Consider the following 17,860-nt stretch of genomic DNA (forward strand, 5'->3'; position numbering starts at 1 on the left):
CATGGATTACAATTATCCTTATAACAACAGCCATAAAGTAGAACTTGAGAATGCCTTTATGAGGGCGCCACTGACTCTTGATCTCCGCTTAGGTCTTGAGCTCAGGGTACTGAGTTCAGGTTCTTAGTTGAGCTGGCACGTGGCCTAGAACATTATTAAAATAAATAAATAAATAAAGCCTTTATAGAGGAAGTAAATTGTGTAGGGTACATAAATGATAGTTATTAATCACAAAGTCCAAGTGAATGGATAAAAGAATGAAGGAATTCAATCATCCTTCAACCCTTGGTAAGAGGCCCTGTGGCCACTTGACAGGCTGCAGAGGGTGAAGCAATCTAGTGGGTCCCCTAAAATGTAGACTGGAATCGGGAAACGTGAAACCTGGCCAAAACAGAGGGTAATAAGCTACTATATTTAACCTGCTACTATATTTACTTAGTCCCCTGACCCTGTACAGACAGAAAAGTTTGAGGGAAAAAATGTAAAAAAAAAAAAAAAAAAGAACCTAACAATTTATCTTTTGGATTCAATAACAAGAAGAGCCAAGGTATGTACACCGACTTTCTCCCTTGATTGGCTAAAAGCTAAATCTCGAGAACATACCCTACTTAATTACAAAGCATTAGAAAATGTTGCCCTGTGTGTACAGACCTACATCTCTGTGTCTTAAAAAAAAATTCTAAAACTGAAATAATTGTTAAGTATAATAAATGTGCAGAACTTAATGACATATAATCCTGATGAACCAAAACCAAATACAATTCCAGGATAAACAATATTTTTTTCATTTAAGAGAGCCTATAGAAGCCAAATTTAAATTTTGTCTTAGATGCATGATAGATCCTTTAGTTTGGTAAGAATTAAAAGTGTGAAGATTTCATGTTATATGCTTACATAACTCTGGGGAACCATTTCCCTATGGGGTTTCTGTATTTTATTGGTTAAACTTCCTAGTACTTCTCAGTGGTATGATTCCTTGATAAATGATGTGCATACTTAAGATTATTATATTAATTTTTGTCTCCTCACTATGGACTTTACGAAGGCAAACCCACTCATTTTTTAAAAATTTACCAGTTTGCCCCAAACCTAGCACTGACAGCACTAGTTTCAACTTTTGTAAATAGTTGCAGAAATTTTTCTCTTATTATATATATATATATATATATTTTTTTTTTTAAAGATTTTATTTATTTATTTGACAGAGAGGGAGAGATCACAAGTAGGCAAAGAGAGAGGAGGAAGCAGGCTCCCCACCAAGGAGAGAGCCCAATGCGGGGCTTGATCCCAGGACCCTGGGATCATGACCTGAGCTGAAGGCAGAGGCTTTAACCATCTGAGCCACCCAAGTGCCCCTCTCTTATTATATTTTTAAAGATTTCATTTATTTGAGAGACAGCACAAGCAGGGGGAGGAGCAGATGGGCGGAGACAAGCAGACTCCCTGCTGAGAAGAGGTAGGACTTAATTCTATGACCCTGAGATAATGACCTGAGACGAAATCAAGAGTCAATAACTTAAACAACTGAGCCACCCAGGTGCTCCTTAGTTTTTTGTTTTATTAAGTAGGCTCCACACCCAGCTTGGAGCCCAAAGCAGAACTTGAATTCACAACCCTGAGAGCAAGACCTGAATTCACAACCCTGAGAGCAAGACCCAGAACCTGAATTCACAACCCTGAGATCCAAGAGTCAGATGTTTAGGGGCGCCTGGGTGGCTCAGTGGGTTGAGCCTCTGCCTTCGGTGAGGGTCACAATCTCAGGGTCCTGGGATGGAGCCCCGTGGTGGGCTCTCTGCTCAGTAGGGAGCCTGCTTCCTTTTCTTTCTCTCTCTGCCTGCCTTTCTGCCTACTTATGATCTCTGTCAAATAAATAAGATCCTTAAAAATAAAAATAAAATGTGCTCTGAAAAACAAGCAAGATAAACTATAAACTCAGAGTAGCCAAACTATAGAATATTAAGGATAATAGAAAAATCTTGAAAGCTAACAAATTTACCTTCAAAGTAACAATTAGGTTGACAGTAAGCATCTTACCAATTACCAAAGGGTCCAGAAGACAATGGAATACTATCTTAAACATATCAAGATTAAAAAAAACACAAAAAACAAAAACCTCTTTCAACCTAGAATTTTAAATCCGGCAATCATTGAGGAGTGAGAATTTAGTTTATGACCTCCCAGACACCAGCTTAGATTCAAAGTGCTTTCAGCCAAAGCCTTCCATTGACTTATTAACGCAGGTGTATGTACAACATGGCACAATTCAGTGACTGGCAGGTTATCCATACCCCTTTAAATAACAGGTCAGTATATGTAAGCTCTCTCCATAACTTTATTGAATAGCCAAATTGATAAGTTAGCACAGTTCAAACGATTATTTGCATGGGTTACAAATGACTTTTTTACAGGAATAAAACAGTGAAAATTACAAACTGTAAAAAGGAAGACAAATCTTGTCTCTAATATTTAAGAGAAGCAAGATTTAACATAACACATTGAAGATCAATACATATTTGAATTTGAGAACAAGAATTTAATGTTACAATATTTTACACTACTTTACAAAATTAAAATTTCTATATAAGGATTATATTTGAAATAGTTAACAAAATCTTGAAATCACATTTGATGGTCCCCTAGATAATAGCTGTTATGCATCTTTGATTAGAAGAAATAAATCTTTTGTTCTAATTATCGAAAAACAGTCTGTTAGACTTAATACATTACATTAAATTAAAAAAATGAAGTATATGCAAACTAAAATGGTATACAGCTTGAGTGAATATTAATGTCGGATGTACAGAAATGTTATTTTAAAAATCCTAGAAATTAGAAAAATAGAGTACTTTTTATGGTAGAATTGCCATGCTCAGATTTAAATACCAAGATTGCCCTTGTCTGTTACTTTAGTAGTTGTAGAACTGTAGAAAATTTAAGGATCGTTTATAATTTATAACTACAATAAAAAAAATATGGCATAGTGTAAATATTAGTAACTTTACATCAAAAAGTAATACAAGATGAGATAGCAGGTAGTGCCTACAGCAAAAAAAAAAAAAACCAAAAAACCTAAACTAAACTAAACACATTCAGTATTGCAAAAAATAATTGCTTAATATCATTATCTCCAAAAGGTTCATTCATTCCCTCATTACCCAGAGAACAAATATTATGAATCTTAACTAAAGTTGTTTTTTTATGACATGCCTATGACAAAATTATTCTGGATTGCACATGTTACACACTATCTAAAATAATTTTTAAGGTGAAATTTTAAAAGTAAATTTGTGAAATATACTAACAAAGCATGTGGCAATAACAAGAGTCATATTCACTTAGGGATGAAGTGAGGCACAAGGAAGATTTCTTTCCCTAGAAGCACAAACTTTTTCCTCTGGAAGGCTCTTCACTACTATTAAGAAAGGATCTACAAATATCAAGATTGACAGTTCACATTAAGAAGAGAATTTTAGTTATTCTAAGAAACATCAGTGCACAAGGATGACTCTGTTTCTTTAAAAGAGGGAAAAATACAATTTTAATTTGCTACAACTTTAAAATAGTTTCCTAATAATAATGAAGCAGATTTCAAGAAAATTTCCAGTTCATGTGCCACTCTCATCCTGAAGATAAATCTTAACACTGCTTAAGGGAGATGATATTCCTATAAAATCCAAACATTTAGTCTGACCCAGCAGGTAAGCAGTAGTGTATATTCTAATGGGACCTGCTTCTTCTCTGTCCCCAAACAATTCAGTTAAAGTCAGCTCATACTGATGTAAACCTGAAAGTTACTATTTCATTGGTGATCATATAAGACCAAGATTGTAAACACATTTTTCTAACCCATTAAAACAAAGAAACAAAAATATTTTCATCAAGTATTACACACGAACAACTTTTATGTTATGTTAAGAAGTTCATACAAGACAAGGTGAATCTGTGAAAAATGGGCCAAACTCTTTAAAGATATCCTATCACAGCACTTTAAATATATAAATGCATAATTTACCTATTTGTAAACAAAATCCACTCAATGGTTTTGACTATAATATTTCTCTGGCTCAATCAAAAAAGCAGTCTCTTGAGCATGTTCAGAAATCAAGCTTCTACCATAACTTCAATATATTGGATATGTCTAATCTTAATATCCACCAAATCAAACAGCAGCATTCATGCTTTAGTAAGTTTTAATATCCAAGAATAAATATCTAATGAGCGGCTTCCAATTATTAAACTTTTTAGAAAAATGTTACTGATGCATTTGAGACAGAATTTTAAAAACCTTTAATTTCTTTAATTCATCAATTCACCAATATAACACTTTTATTATACATCACAGAGCAGAAATGAACCAAACAAAGCCCACTTCAAGGATCAAGATAACCAAAGTCTCTCATCTCCCTATTACCATTGCCAGTCTCAATGTATTTATGAAGGCAGCTGATTCTTTTCACTGCAGAATATGATACTGGCTCCAACCAAGTCTTCTGCAGTCAAATCAGGAAACCACTTAATTAGTTTTCATTTCAAATCAAAGTGACTTTGTTCTTCAAGTATAGAGAATACTGACAGATTTTAAAGCTTGACTGTATTATTTCATATTCTTCTCAAACTAGACTAGAGTTAGTTTACTCTGGTTTTAGTTAACATGATGATCCTTTTTCTTCCTTTAAAAAAAAAAAACAAACAGGTGTGGGAGATGGGGTCTAGCTTTTCTACATATATTTACTTCTGAAATTTTTCTGATCTTAAAAAGATCATTATCAATGGATTTGTAATATCCCTGCAACACTCAGTCTCATGAGGTTGTAAATATAGCAGCCAAATTTTCAGGAACAAAGGAGAAATATACATTTGAAACACAGAAGTCTTTATTTTACAAAATTTACTTTGCCTCTGCAATATTGTCTCATCCTATTTCAATCCATAACATCTCAAACATTATTGGCAGCAAAGGAAAAAAAGTATCCAGTCAAATGTATGTAGATATATTTTGATTTGAAAAATACAGTATTTCAGAGTTTCATGTTTGATTCTCTGCTGTGGTCCTTTATTTGCTATAGTTTGTTGAAATCACAGTGAGAACATATAATCATCCCATTAGTCCACAAACCTAATAGAAAAGGAAAGTATTACACATTCTCAGGTGTTCTGCATTATCATGACTTTAAGTCAAATATCTTCATTTGTTCACTTGCTGTTGTATATGCAAGAGGAATTCATAATATGATAATGCAGATTCTGTTCTGTCTTCTACCATGTTTTGAAGGAAGTTTGCTTTCATTGGACTCTCATCCCTGAGGAATAAAAGATAAAAATATATACATTAGATAACAATGTAATAGTAAAATAAAGTGGATTTGTCATGAGGCTTTTAATATACTCTTTACTAATAACTGGATATAAAGAATATATGAGTAATATTTATTGAAAATCTTTTTTTTTTTTCCTGAAGGGTTTGCCTAAGCATTAGGTCACATATGACTCAAAATAGGTCCTTGTAAAGCTGAACAACTGTAAACCTTGTAAAGCTGCTATTTCACTATTAGCAAATGGAAAATTCAACTTACCTTATTACATAAAGTATGGGGAAAAATGGTCTCTGCTCTCTTAGCCAAGAGATGAATGCTATTATTCTGGCAGATTCTGGTGTATCAAGTTCTGGAAGGTCTGTCTGTTAAACAAAACCAAGCAATATCCAACTTACTTGAGTCACATATCTAAAGCATCATTTACAGTGCTTCTCAAACTTTATCATGTATATGAATACCCTGGAGATCTTAACCAACGGAGCCATCCAGGCCCACCTAATTCTAACTTTAAAATCGAAAATTATCCAAACAAATGCTATAGAGCTTAACAAATGCTTTCTCATGGATCATTTCAGTTATTCTTCCATAAGCAAGAACATTCTTAATTTACAAATGAGGCTGTTAGTGACTTGTCCATGATTACAGAGCTGGTGACAAAGTTTATTATTACTTTTTTCAATAATATATATTAATCCAACTGACACTAATCACAAATCATTAGCTTATTTAGCAATTAGATAAGTTCTTACTCCAAATCAGTGGTTAAAAGGACCCTGCCATAGACCAATGAAATGGTCTTGTGAGTCTACCACAATCATAATCACGATAAAACAGTCTTACCATAATCTGTGGAATTAATGCATAGTTTTGAACTCCTAGAACCTGGCTGAGAAAATTTTGTCCACAATTTTTTCCAACCCAAAGCATCAATACCTGGGGAATAGGAAAAAAATCATTTTGAAATGTGTGTAACAGCGAACTGCTGACTCACCTTTACCACTGAGTATGTTCTAAAAGATCAAAATGATGAGTACGTTTAGTGAGCTTATACAGTCTTCAACTGAATAATTTTCCATGATGAGACATGTATGCTTATCATGAAAAGAGGCTATGGAGGGAGAAGGTGGCTCATACAAAAATGTATAGATTAAATAGCACATAATCTGTTCAGAAAAAGACATTAAAGGGAATGAAGATACAGCAGTATGCAGAGACAAGGATCCAGATTAGTCAGATTACTCACAGAGCCTGCATCCATGAGGAAAGCTCCATCCCTGCTCAACTTCTCCACAGAAAGCTGAAGAATAGGTGGCTGAGGTATGGTGCGATCATTGATGTTGAGTGCTCCCTGAGGAATTAAGCAAAAAAATTAAAGGTTTTAGACTTTATTTATTTGAGAGAGAGAAGAGGGGCAGAGGGAAAGGGAGAGAGAATCTCAAGCATACTTTCCATTCAGCATGGAGTCCGATGTGGGACTTGATCCCACAACCATGAGATCATGACCCAAGCCAAAATCAAGAGTCAGAGGCTTAACCGACTGAGCTACCCAGGTGCCCCCCAAAAAGTTATAGCTTTTCAATACAACTTAAGAACAAAATACCCCAATAATTAGACAGCAACAGCTGACAGGATGGGTTCCCTCATGTCAATGGAAAAAAACCTAAACTTTTTATCAGACCAAATGCCGATAGGGAACAAAACCAGACAACACGGCTTGAGGTAGCAAGCACACACAAAATTCAGCAAAATTTGCAGACCCCCGCCACACACCTTATCAGGCTGTTGCCAGATCCTGAAGCTGCTACGAGAAGTATGAAAATGTATCCAGCTTGTCACTCTGTTCCTAAAGTTGCAATTTGGGACCTCAGGCTGGCCAGCCCTTAATAAGGACACAGAACTTGTGCCTATTCAAATTCAAGCTCAAACCTTCACCTTCAGAGCTGACTTCTGGTTTGTAAACTCTACAGCACTAAAGCTCTCCCTTGCCTCGAACCAAATCTTTGCATTCCAGGAATTTTTGTTGACATGGTAATATGCAGTCACAATTTAAAAAAATTTTTTAAATGTCACTTCCAAGACTTTGAAACTTAGCTAAATCAGTTATTCATATTTAAATATAAGGAAGATGAAGAAATATTTATTGCTCATCTAAACAAACCCATTTGAATCCCAATAAATCCAAATTAACTTCTGATCTTAACTATTATTTAAAAAATATAATAAATGCAACCAATACCTATGTATCCTGAACAGAAAAATGACTTCAGTGAGAACCAAATGAAGTCTGGAATTTAGTTAATAAATAATGGTTAACTGTGTGACTTAGGTTATGTGTACATGTGTGGGAGAAATAAAGGCCGAATGCAAATGAGATTTTAATAGTTCTATTAGGTTTGACATTAATTTATTAAGGCCAGAAATGGAAATTTCTCATTTATAATGAATACTACTATTCTCTGAAAACACACACACACCTTTAAATATTCATAACTATTAATTTTTTACCAAAAAAACTTTGAGTACTTAAACTAAGGTGCTTGATTAAACCTTACCTAAAGGAAGAAGTAAATAAAATACTGATCTATCAAGGGGTATGCCCCATCCAGCTTAAGGATTTAGCTTTAAAGAGGGAGTATTAATCACATTACCTTAAGACCTCACACCTTAAGGCATGTGGAAACCACCACAAAGAATACGCAGACTCAAGAGAGCCATTCAGAAATTTCCCCTAAAGGCTTTTTTTTTTTTTTAAAAGATTTTATTTATTTATTTGACAGAGAGATAGAGACAGCGCACAAGTAAGCAGATGGTTAGAGAGAGAAGCAGGCCCTCCGCGGAGCAGGGAGCCCGATGCCGGGCTCCATCCCAAGACCCTGGAATCGTGACCTGTAGGGAAGGCAGGCACTCAATGAACTGAGCCACCCAGGCACCCTCCCTAAAGGCTTTCTAATGTGAAATAAAAAAAGAATCTTGTCTTTCTCTGGTGGGAAAGAAGATAAGCAATCAGTGGCACTGTTTTCTAGCCTCCTAGCAAAGACCCATAAGAAAGAATGAAGTAAAAAAAGGGGCAAATAATATTACAATTTAAATATTTTTTCTTGGGACGCCTGGATGGCTCAGTTGGTTAAGCAGCTGCCTTCAGCTCAGGTCATGATCCCAGTGCCCTGGGATCGAGTCCCACATCGGGCTCCTTGCTCAGCAGGGAGCCTGCTTCTCCCTCTGCCTCTGCTTGCCATTCTGTCTGCCTGTGCTTGCTCTCTCCCCCTCTCTCTCTCTGATAAATAAATAGAATCTTTAAAAAAAAAAAAAAAAAAAAACCTTTAAATATTTTTTCTTTGGGGCGCCTGGGTGACTCAGTTTTTAAGCGGCTGCCTTTGGCTCAGGTCATGATTCTGGGAGTTCTGTGATCAAGCCCCTGTCTGGCTTCCTGCTCAGCGGGGAGTGTGCTTCTTGCTCTGCCCTCACCCCCCCCCCCGCCCCGCATGCTCTCTGTAAAATGAATAAATAAATCTTTAGAAAACAATAACAACAAAACTTTCCTCATTTCTACAATGGACTCAGAATAATTAGGACTTTAAAACTCCAAGAAATAGGGGCGCCTGGGTGGCTCAGTGGTTAAGCCGCTGCCTTCGGCTCAGGTCATGATCTCAGGGTCCTGGGATCGAGTCCCGCATCGGGCTCTCTGCTCAGCAGGGAGCCTGCTTCCTCCTCTCTCTCTCTCTCTGCCTGCCTCTCTGCCTACTTGTGATTTCTCTCTGTCAAATAAATAAATAAAAAAAAAAAAAAAAAAAAAAAAAAAAAAAAAAAAAAACTCCAAGAAATAGCCACTAAAAAAGTAATCAATCTTACCTCATCTGAGAGATTGTCAACTCTATACAAACTGGGATGAGTTGTGAGCATAAGGTAAACCAAGGGCTGATTTTTCACCTGACACATGGCAAAAATGCGTTCATCTAGACGTGCATTTGTCCCAGTCTGAAATGATTTCTGTAACAAAACACAACCCCCATTAAATAAAGGGGGGGATTTAATAATAAATATAAACAAAGCTTTGCAAATATAAGATGTTAAAAGAATATCTTCAGACAGAATTAGCAAATTTTTTGTTAATTATTCTTTTAATGGATTCTGTTAAGTATCTTTTAAAAAGTCACACATCTATTAAATTATGACTACACTGCCACCTGAAAGAAACTAATTACATGACCACGGCAAAGTCATTAGGTCTCTCTGGTGTTTCCTAATCACTGAACTAGATCTAAATATTCTATCTGCCATAGAGGGATAGTGATATAGAAATCTAAATAATACCATGAGAAGAATAAAGTTAAACTGCAGATGATGAAATAAAAACATACATGAAGGACTAAAGATCTGTTTTGTAAATGTTAGGAGATGACTAATGTGGTTAACTTATCCTTGTTTCTCCCATAATTAGAGAAATTAAACAACACAAGAAAGGTTAAAAATCAACCAGAAAAATAGAAATGAGGATGTTAATTAGCAGAATAAAAGTAGTAAATAGTAAGTTTTACTGATGTTTAAGTACTAAGTTTTAACTGATATATTAGCTTCATGGAGAGTATTATTAGTTTTGGGGTAGGGTTTTAAGCATTCCTGGGGCTCCTGGCTGGCTCAGTAGGTAGGGCATGCAACTCTTGATTGTGAGGTTGTGAGTTCCAGCCCCACAGTGGGTGCAGAGATTACTTAAAAAAAATAAAATCTTTAAAAGAAATTTGTAAGCATTCCTACGGATGGAAAGTTGTAGAAACAGGCAAAGAGCTAGCAGCAATGAGATGATGTATTAAAACAAGTGCAAGTGCTATAAATAAATAAAGACTGGAAAAGGCTCTTAAGTTTGTTTGTTTTAATAATCTCTACTTCTGAAATGGGGCTTGAAGTGATAACCTGGCATGCTCTATCGAAGGAGCCAGAATGAAGCCCCAAGGCTCTTAAGATTTCTTTTTAAGTAAGCTCTGCACTCAACATGGGGCTCAAACCCATGACCCTGAGATTAAGAGTTGCATGCTCTACCAACTAAGCCATCCAGGTGCCCCAAGAACTTTTTTTTTTTTTAAGATTTTTTATTTATTTATCAGAGAGAGAGAGGGGGAGAGAGAGAGCACAGGCAGACAGAATGGCAGGCAGAGGCAGAGGGAGAAGCAGGCTCCCTGCCGAGCAAGGAGCCCAGAATGCTGGGATCATGACCTGAGCTGAAGGCAGCTGCTTAACCAACTGAGCCACCCAGGCATCCCCCCAAGATCTTTTAAATTAGTATGTTGATAGTCATTAAGAAAGAAAAAAGAATATTATGAGAAACGGAAGAAGGAAAGTTTATTTATTCATTCAATAACTATTTACTGATAGTCCAATATGCACGAAGAATTGTTCTTCTAGGTGATGGGACAATGTGGTAATTTTTCAAAAAAAGATAAAAATCTTGCCCTCATGGAGACAAAATCCTAGTAAGGAAAAAGTAAATAATAAATAAGCAAAATATTGATATGTCAGTGTTAAAAACTATGGAGAAAAGGGAGGAAAGAGAAGCAAAGAATGTAGGTTAGGTACATTAGGTAAAGAAGAATATAGGTTAGAACACTGCACACTAAATGGGGAGATCAGGAAAGGCAGGCCTCAGTAAAAGGACAACATTTAATGGAAGACCTAAAGAGAGAAAAGCTCAGATTTTTAAGTATTAAAATTTAAGCATTTATGTAATTTCTGTGCATTTATATTCAGAAGTGGAAATACATAATTTGAGTTAAAGAAGCTAGAAGTTGATCCAAAAGCCATTCTATTAGGATGAGTGGGTTGTCCTTCTTCCCTAGAAGAGATGACATACACCAGACAAATCAATCCTGGAGTTCAGAAAAATATACAAATTGACAATTTTTGTAGTTTCCATCAATTTTGGAATCTGGGATGCTCTCCCGGGTGATTTATTAACATAAGCTTTTTGATAAAATTTAATTGATATATTTAAAAATTTGTAATATGTATTTAAAATTAATAAACTTTACACCCTAAGTATACAAGCTTGGACTTTTTATTTTGGATACTGGAAAAATAAGCCTCCTCTACCTACCAGCAGTAGGGCAAAGAGCAGGCAGAGAAGACAAGTAATTAATATCAAATAAAAAACTCTACAAGACCATAGAAGGAAAGGCAACTGCCAGAAAGGTAACATTTAAACTCAAACACAGGAAGGAACAGAAAGTATAATGCAGGTCATGGAAATAGGTGCACATGTATGAGAGGGAAAATCTAAGATTAAATAGTAGTATGTGGGTGAAATACTGGACAGAGCAGGAAAAAGCCAGAAGAGTTTTATGTTATGTGTGACTTCTTACATGAGCAATAAAACATATAGCTCTTGTTCTGGAAAACTGAAAAACTGATCATTGACATCTCTGATAATGTCAATGAATACTTGGTGAACATCTCTTACAAATATGGCACATGCTTTAAATCAGTATCTTGTGAATTTATTAGGTTACAGATTCTTTCAAGGTTCAAGTAAGAGTCAAAGTCACTGTCCTCAGAAAACTTTAATGGCTTAAAGTAATACATACAGTGTTCAGTGGTTCACAGGATAAAAATTTGGGCTATTGACATTTTCACTGTTACAGTTTCTGGTTTTGATTCTCTTACCTGTTTAAGGAGAGCCAACACAAAGAGTGGGAAAAGCCGCAAAGAAAAAGGAACCATGAGTCCAGGCTGCTGGTTACTTAGGACTGAAGAGCGATAAGCTGAAAGAGAGTCTATGACAGCATTCACTAGGGCATCCCGAGCATCACTCAGACTGGCAGTCACAGACCTGTCAACAGCTAACAGAGACAGAGGTAGGGACAAACAAGAGAAAAGAGAGAAATTTAGCTACCCCACTGTTAAGGATAGAAGAGATGTAATTTTTTTTATTATACAAATTCTCTAACTTATTACACAGATAAGCAACCAAGGAAAGCATTTAAAAGCACATAGTTTGGCAAATCAAACCAAACTCCCCTGAAATCGGTCTCTATTTCCTAGCTGTATAACAATATGGCAAGGAATCTAACCTTCATGAGCTTATCTATAAAATGGGAAAACTGTATCTTGCTGGATCTAAGATGTTATTAATTATAATCCACCATCTTATGTTATATACCACAGAGAAAGAAAAAACTCTGTAACTAAACATACATGCTCTCTTCACAGAGAACTTTATATTTATTGAAAGACCTCTCAGGAAGCTACTTAGATGATTCTTATCATCAGTCATGCCACTGTTCATATGCATTTCTTTTTTTTTTTTTTTAAAGATTTTATTTATTTATTTGAGAGAGAGACAGTGAGAGAGAGCATGAGCGAGGAGAAGGTCAGAGAGCGAAGCAGACTCCCCATGGAGCTGGGAACCTGATGCGGGACTTGATCGCGGGACTCCGGGATCATGACCTGAGTCAAAGGCAGTCGTCCAACCAACTGAGCCACCCAGGCGTCCCTGTTCATATGCATTTCTGCATACTTGAAAAAAATGTTTCTAAAAAAATTTTTTTTTAAATACTAAAAGAACTATTATTGTTTTGAAGACTTCTCAAGGGGCGCCTGGGTGGCTCAGTGGGTTGGGCCGCTGCCTTCGGCTCAGGTCATGATCTCAGGGTCCTGGGATCGAGTCCCGCATCGGGCTCTCTGCTCAGCGGGGAGCCTGCTTCCTCCTCTCTCTCTCTCTGCCTACTTGTAATCTCTCTCTCTGTCAAATGAATAAATAAAATCTTTAAAAAAAAAAAAAAAATGAAGACTTCTCAAACTAGAACTAAACTCAATTCATGTGGTCTCAAAAATACAATCAATAAAGTAATGATATTAACTGCTATAACCAAATTTGTACATAGCCAAGAAAGAAGACCACTGTTACCTGGCCAATAGCAACTCTTTTTTTTTGTTTTTTAAAGTGGGCTCCACACTCAGTTTGGAGTTCAACAAGGGGCTTGAACTTATGACCCTGTGATCAAGACCTGTGCTGAGACCAAGAGATGGATGCTTAAGACTTCAATTGAAGACTTCTTAAGATTTTGATAAAATGTGAAAAAAATGTGCATACTGGGATAAAGGAAATTTAGTAATAAAATAAATATTTGTGAAGCAAATTCTGAAAATTTTTTAAATCTACAAATACTGCTTGAATTATAGTTCTTGTTGTTGATAATAAAGATAATAAAAGAATGACCATATGAGGGCACCTGGGTGGCTCAGTTGGTTAAGCGACTGCCTTCGGCTCGGGTCATGATCCCAGGGTCCTGGGATCGAGTCCCACATCGGGCTCCCAGCTCCATGGGGAGTCTGCTTCTCCCTCTGACCTCTCCTCTCATGCTCTCTCACTCTGTCTCTCTCTCAAATAAATTAAAAAAAAAAAAATAAAAAAAAAAAAAAAAAAAAAAAAGAATGACCATATGATTACTAAAAAGTGTTAGTTCAAGGGCGCCTGGGTGGCTCAGTGGGTTAAAGCTGCTGCCTTCGGCTCAGGTCATGGTCTCAGGGTCCTGGGATTGAGCCCCACATCGGGCTCTCTGCTCAGCAGGGAGCCTGCTTCCTCCTCTCTCTCTCTGCCTGCCTCTCCATCTACTTGTGATCTCTGTAAAATAAATAAATAAAATCTTAAAAAAAAGTGTTAGTTCAACAAAATATAAAGGTAGTGATCCTCATATTTTTAGGTCAAGATCTTAACCTTCAACTGCATGTGAGACTAAAACAGGGTTGGATTCCTTATCAGGCTTCATTAAAGAAAAAAAATTTCCCAATAGGAAATGTGAGAAAATGAGTAATTATTCCTAATATTGACAGATCTGAGTGTGAAGCAAATGGAGGCAATGGCATCTTTCCTGAAGGAGGAAAAAAATTAAGAATCAAAATGATGTTAAGCTCTATGTATTTGAAAAAGACCAAAAGAGGCAACTATATCTGATACGGAAGTAAAGAAGTGAAGGTATCAGTAAATTTTCTTCTAGCTCATGTGATCTGGCCAAGGCTGCAAACTTATCTGTGAGAGTAAACTGGTTTTTAATCCTGAATTCCAAGACTCCAAGACTAAAGATCATTACAGTTCAAAGTCTCTTGTAATCCAGGTTCTAGAACTCATTAAAAAGCTATTAACCACTAGTAAATTTGAATATATTTTTTTAAGATTTTATTTATTTATTTGACAGAGAGAGATTACAAGTAGACAGAGAGGCAGGCAGAGAGAGAGAGAGAGAGGGAAGCAGGCTCCCTACTGAGCAGAGAACCCGATGCGGGACTCGATCCCAGGACCATGAGATCATGACCTGAGCCAAAGGCAGCAGCTTAACCCACTGAGCCACCCAGGCACCCCAGTAAATTTGAATATTAACTAAAATATGATATTTAAGCCCATTGTAGGCAGATTATGAGACAGAAAGCAGTTTAGTACCTGCCTAAAACCAATGAGGGAAGGAGGAAGGAGTAGTGGGCAGTAACTACTAATGGGCATGAGGTTCTTTTTGGGGTGATAAATGTTCTAAAATCAGGTTGAGATGAGGGCCATGCCATTCTGTAAACATAAACAGTGGGGTTGTATTAGGTAAAATGGGTTATGTGAAGTGGTATATAAATTATATCCCAATAAAGCTCTTAAAGTTTTTTTAAAAATAAGGTTACCTGCAAAAGATCCTTTCATTCAAGTAGCTACCTAGGAGGCATACAGAAGTTCTAAAACACTGAAACCTTTAAAGGTACTTACTTAAAGGAAAAAAAAACTAAGCAGATTTTTCTATTATTATATTTGTGAAATATTTATAATAGCCGATAATGATTCTTACCCATATTGGCCAATAACCCTGAAATTGCTTGAACATCAGCTCCAAGAAAGACTTCGTTCAGAGTTGAAACTACAGGCAAACACAATGTATGAACACGAATTCTTCTTTCACCTTTGCCGAAAAGACAAAAATGATAGTAAGGACACAACTATATTAAAAAATTTGTATTTTCTTGGAATCACTTCTTTTTAATTTAGAACCAAAAAGGGTTATTCAGTATGCAGAAATAGTATCAAAACTTTAAAAATAAACAAAAAGAAACAAACTTCAGAGTTTTATTCATTAAAGATTTTCTTTATTTGAGAGAGAGAGAGAGAGAAAGAGGGATCACAAGCAGTGGGGGCGGGGAAGGGCAGAGGAAGAAGCAGACTCCCCATTTATCAGGGAGCCTGATGCGGGACTCAATCCTAGGACCCTGGGATCATGACCTGAGCCAAAGGCAGATGCTTAACTGACTGAGTCCTCTTATTTTTTCACTACAAAATTCTTTTTGTTTGGGGCATCTGACTGGCTCAGTCGGTTAAACATCTGCCCTGAGATAATAAGACTCAGGGTCATGATCCTGGCATCCTGGGATCAAGCCCTGGTTCAGGTTTCCTGCTCAGTGGGGAGTCTGCTTCTCTATCTCCCTCTGCCCCTCCCCTCTACTTGTGCTCCCTCTCTCTCTCTCTCCCTTTCAAATAAATAAAATTTTTTAAAAAATTCTTTTTGTTCAAATTACAATTGAAAAGGGATCATAATCAAATGGTGGTAAAATGCTAGCTTAAAAATCTTTTTTCTGGGGGCGCCTGGGTGGCTCAGTGGGTTAAGCCGCTGCCTTCGGCTCAGGTCATGATCTCAGAGTCCTGGGATCGAGTCCCGCATCGGGCTCTCTGCTCGGCAGAGAGCCTGCTTCCCTCTCCCTCTCTCTCTCTCTCTGGCTGCCTCTCTGTCTACTTGTGATTTCTCTCTGTCAAATTAATGAATAAAATCTTTAAAAAAAAAAAAAAAAAAAAAAACTTTTTTCTGAATATTTTGGTTATTTTATCTTTTTTATTAATATAAATTTTGAATTACATACATTGTATATATGAATTACATACACACATGAATACATACATAATGACAACAATACTTCCACACGTGTTCTAGAGTCTGTTTTGACATTTAAAGTCCAAAGAAATTTTATACTTTCCTCTTTAATCACAGAAAAAACTTTTTATTTTATTTTTTCAGTGTTCCAAGATTGTTTATTTATTGTTTATTCACCACACCCAGCAGAAAAAACTAAAAAAAAAAAAAAATCAATTAATATAATTATTTTCTCGGGGCGCCTGGGTGGCTCAGTGGGTTAAAGCCTCTGCTTTCAGCTCAGGTCATGATCCGATCCCAGGGTCCTGGGATCAAGCCTTGCATAGGGCTCTCTGCTCAGTAGGGAGCCTGCTTCCTCCTCTCTCTCTGCCTGCCTCTCTGCCTACTTGTGATCTCTGTCTGTCAAATAAATAAAATCTTTAAAAAAAATACAATTATTTTCTCTTTAGTAATTACCCACAATAAAAAATCAATAAATACAGAAAGATGAAAACTTTTTGATAACCATCAAATATCAGATATTATGTCTGATATAATTTTTAAAATTTCTAACCAGTAAAACCTTGAACACTAATGAAAAAGAACAAGTCAAAAAACTAGAGATGATATTCATACTACAACCTGTACTGATACATGAAGAGTGATGAAAATGTACTTATGAGGAGCTCATTAAATTACTTTTAAAAAGGAGAAATAATATCTGCAAAAAAGGGTAACAGTGTTTAGAGTTTCTATTCTAGCCAAAAACAGTGAGAACTAAAAGAAAACAGTTACAATAATTAGCCTATCAACAACAACAAATAAACATACAGAGAGACATGCAAAGACATACACACACACAAAATCAGAGGCTGAAATGGAAAGGGCACTTGATGGGACCATGAACTGGTGAAATCCTTCCAAAAAACAATCTGACAATACTAAGATTTTTCTAAACAATCAGCCTGACACTAAGTAGACTCTTAGTAAATATCTGTTAAAAACAATGGCTAAGGAAAACAAATACAACACATCTTAGCTTTACCAGGAATAGCAACAAAGCTCTTAAGATGAGAAATACTCTTCTGGCTTAATAGGAGTGAGTATGTCCAAAGGAGAGGGCATTCATTATAAGGCAAAGAATACATGACTAAATAAAAAAATTTACCTTTGCCACAACACAATGGATTTATAGTTAACTACACTGGATTGTAATCTTAAAAATCTGCTAAAAGTGTAATCTCATATGTCTTTGCCACAATAAAAACAAACAAACAAAACCAATTTACCTTTGCTGGATGTATACAAGAGTGCAGACTGAAAGGAAACCAACTGAGTGTCAGTAAGACTCTCTTCCACAGACATCTGTACTGCATACCCAGCATCGGGGTTTACGTTAGGCAAAGACAGTAAGTCTGTCGACCGAACAAAGAAGTTCCCATGGAAAGTATGAATGGAAAGACCTAGAAGAGAAAATTTTATCAAGATGATTTACATAAGGCAATATATAGATAATTCCATTTTATCTTTGTCACCCATCAGACTGACAGAGTAAATTTAAAAGTTTAGTTGTGGAGCTGTGGAGTGGGGGAGAAAGTTTAGTTTTGGGCACCTGGTTGGCTCAGTCGGTTAAGGGTCTGCCTTCCGCTAGGATGATGATCTCATGGTCCTGGGATCCAGCCC

At 36.3% G+C, this 17,860-nt stretch overlaps 1 protein-coding gene across 4 annotated transcripts in view; it reads right to left on the reverse strand.

Moving 5' to 3' along the window:
• Positions 1 to 2,314: 2,314 nt before the first annotated feature.
• SEC24A (SEC24 homolog A, COPII coat complex component) overlaps positions 2,315 to 17,860 on the reverse strand; it is a 67,811-nt gene continuing 52,265 nt past the window's right edge. For all 4 annotated transcript variants that reach the window (XM_013052488.2, XM_045075495.1, XM_045075496.1 and 1 more), the window contains 8 exons: positions 17,467 to 17,640; positions 15,128 to 15,238; positions 11,967 to 12,142; positions 9,165 to 9,302; positions 6,559 to 6,663; positions 6,156 to 6,248; positions 5,574 to 5,677; positions 2,315 to 5,300 (listed from right to left, as the gene is read on the reverse strand). In XM_013052488.2, the coding sequence (XP_012907942.1) occupies positions 5,186 to 5,300; positions 5,574 to 5,677; positions 6,156 to 6,248; positions 6,559 to 6,663; positions 9,165 to 9,302; positions 11,967 to 12,142; positions 15,128 to 15,238; positions 17,467 to 17,640 (1,016 nt within the window). In that variant the 3' untranslated portion in view covers positions 2,315 to 5,185. The remainder of the gene's footprint in view (positions 5,301 to 5,573; positions 5,678 to 6,155; positions 6,249 to 6,558; positions 6,664 to 9,164; positions 9,303 to 11,966; positions 12,143 to 15,127; positions 15,239 to 17,466; positions 17,641 to 17,860) is intronic.

This window comes from Mustela putorius, unplaced genomic scaffold (genome assembly GCF_011764305.1).
Source record: "Mustela putorius furo isolate JIRA1106 unplaced genomic scaffold, ASM1176430v1.1 tig00000145_pilon_pilon_pilon, whole genome shotgun sequence".
Taxonomy (NCBI): domain Eukaryota; kingdom Metazoa; phylum Chordata; class Mammalia; order Carnivora; family Mustelidae; genus Mustela; species Mustela putorius.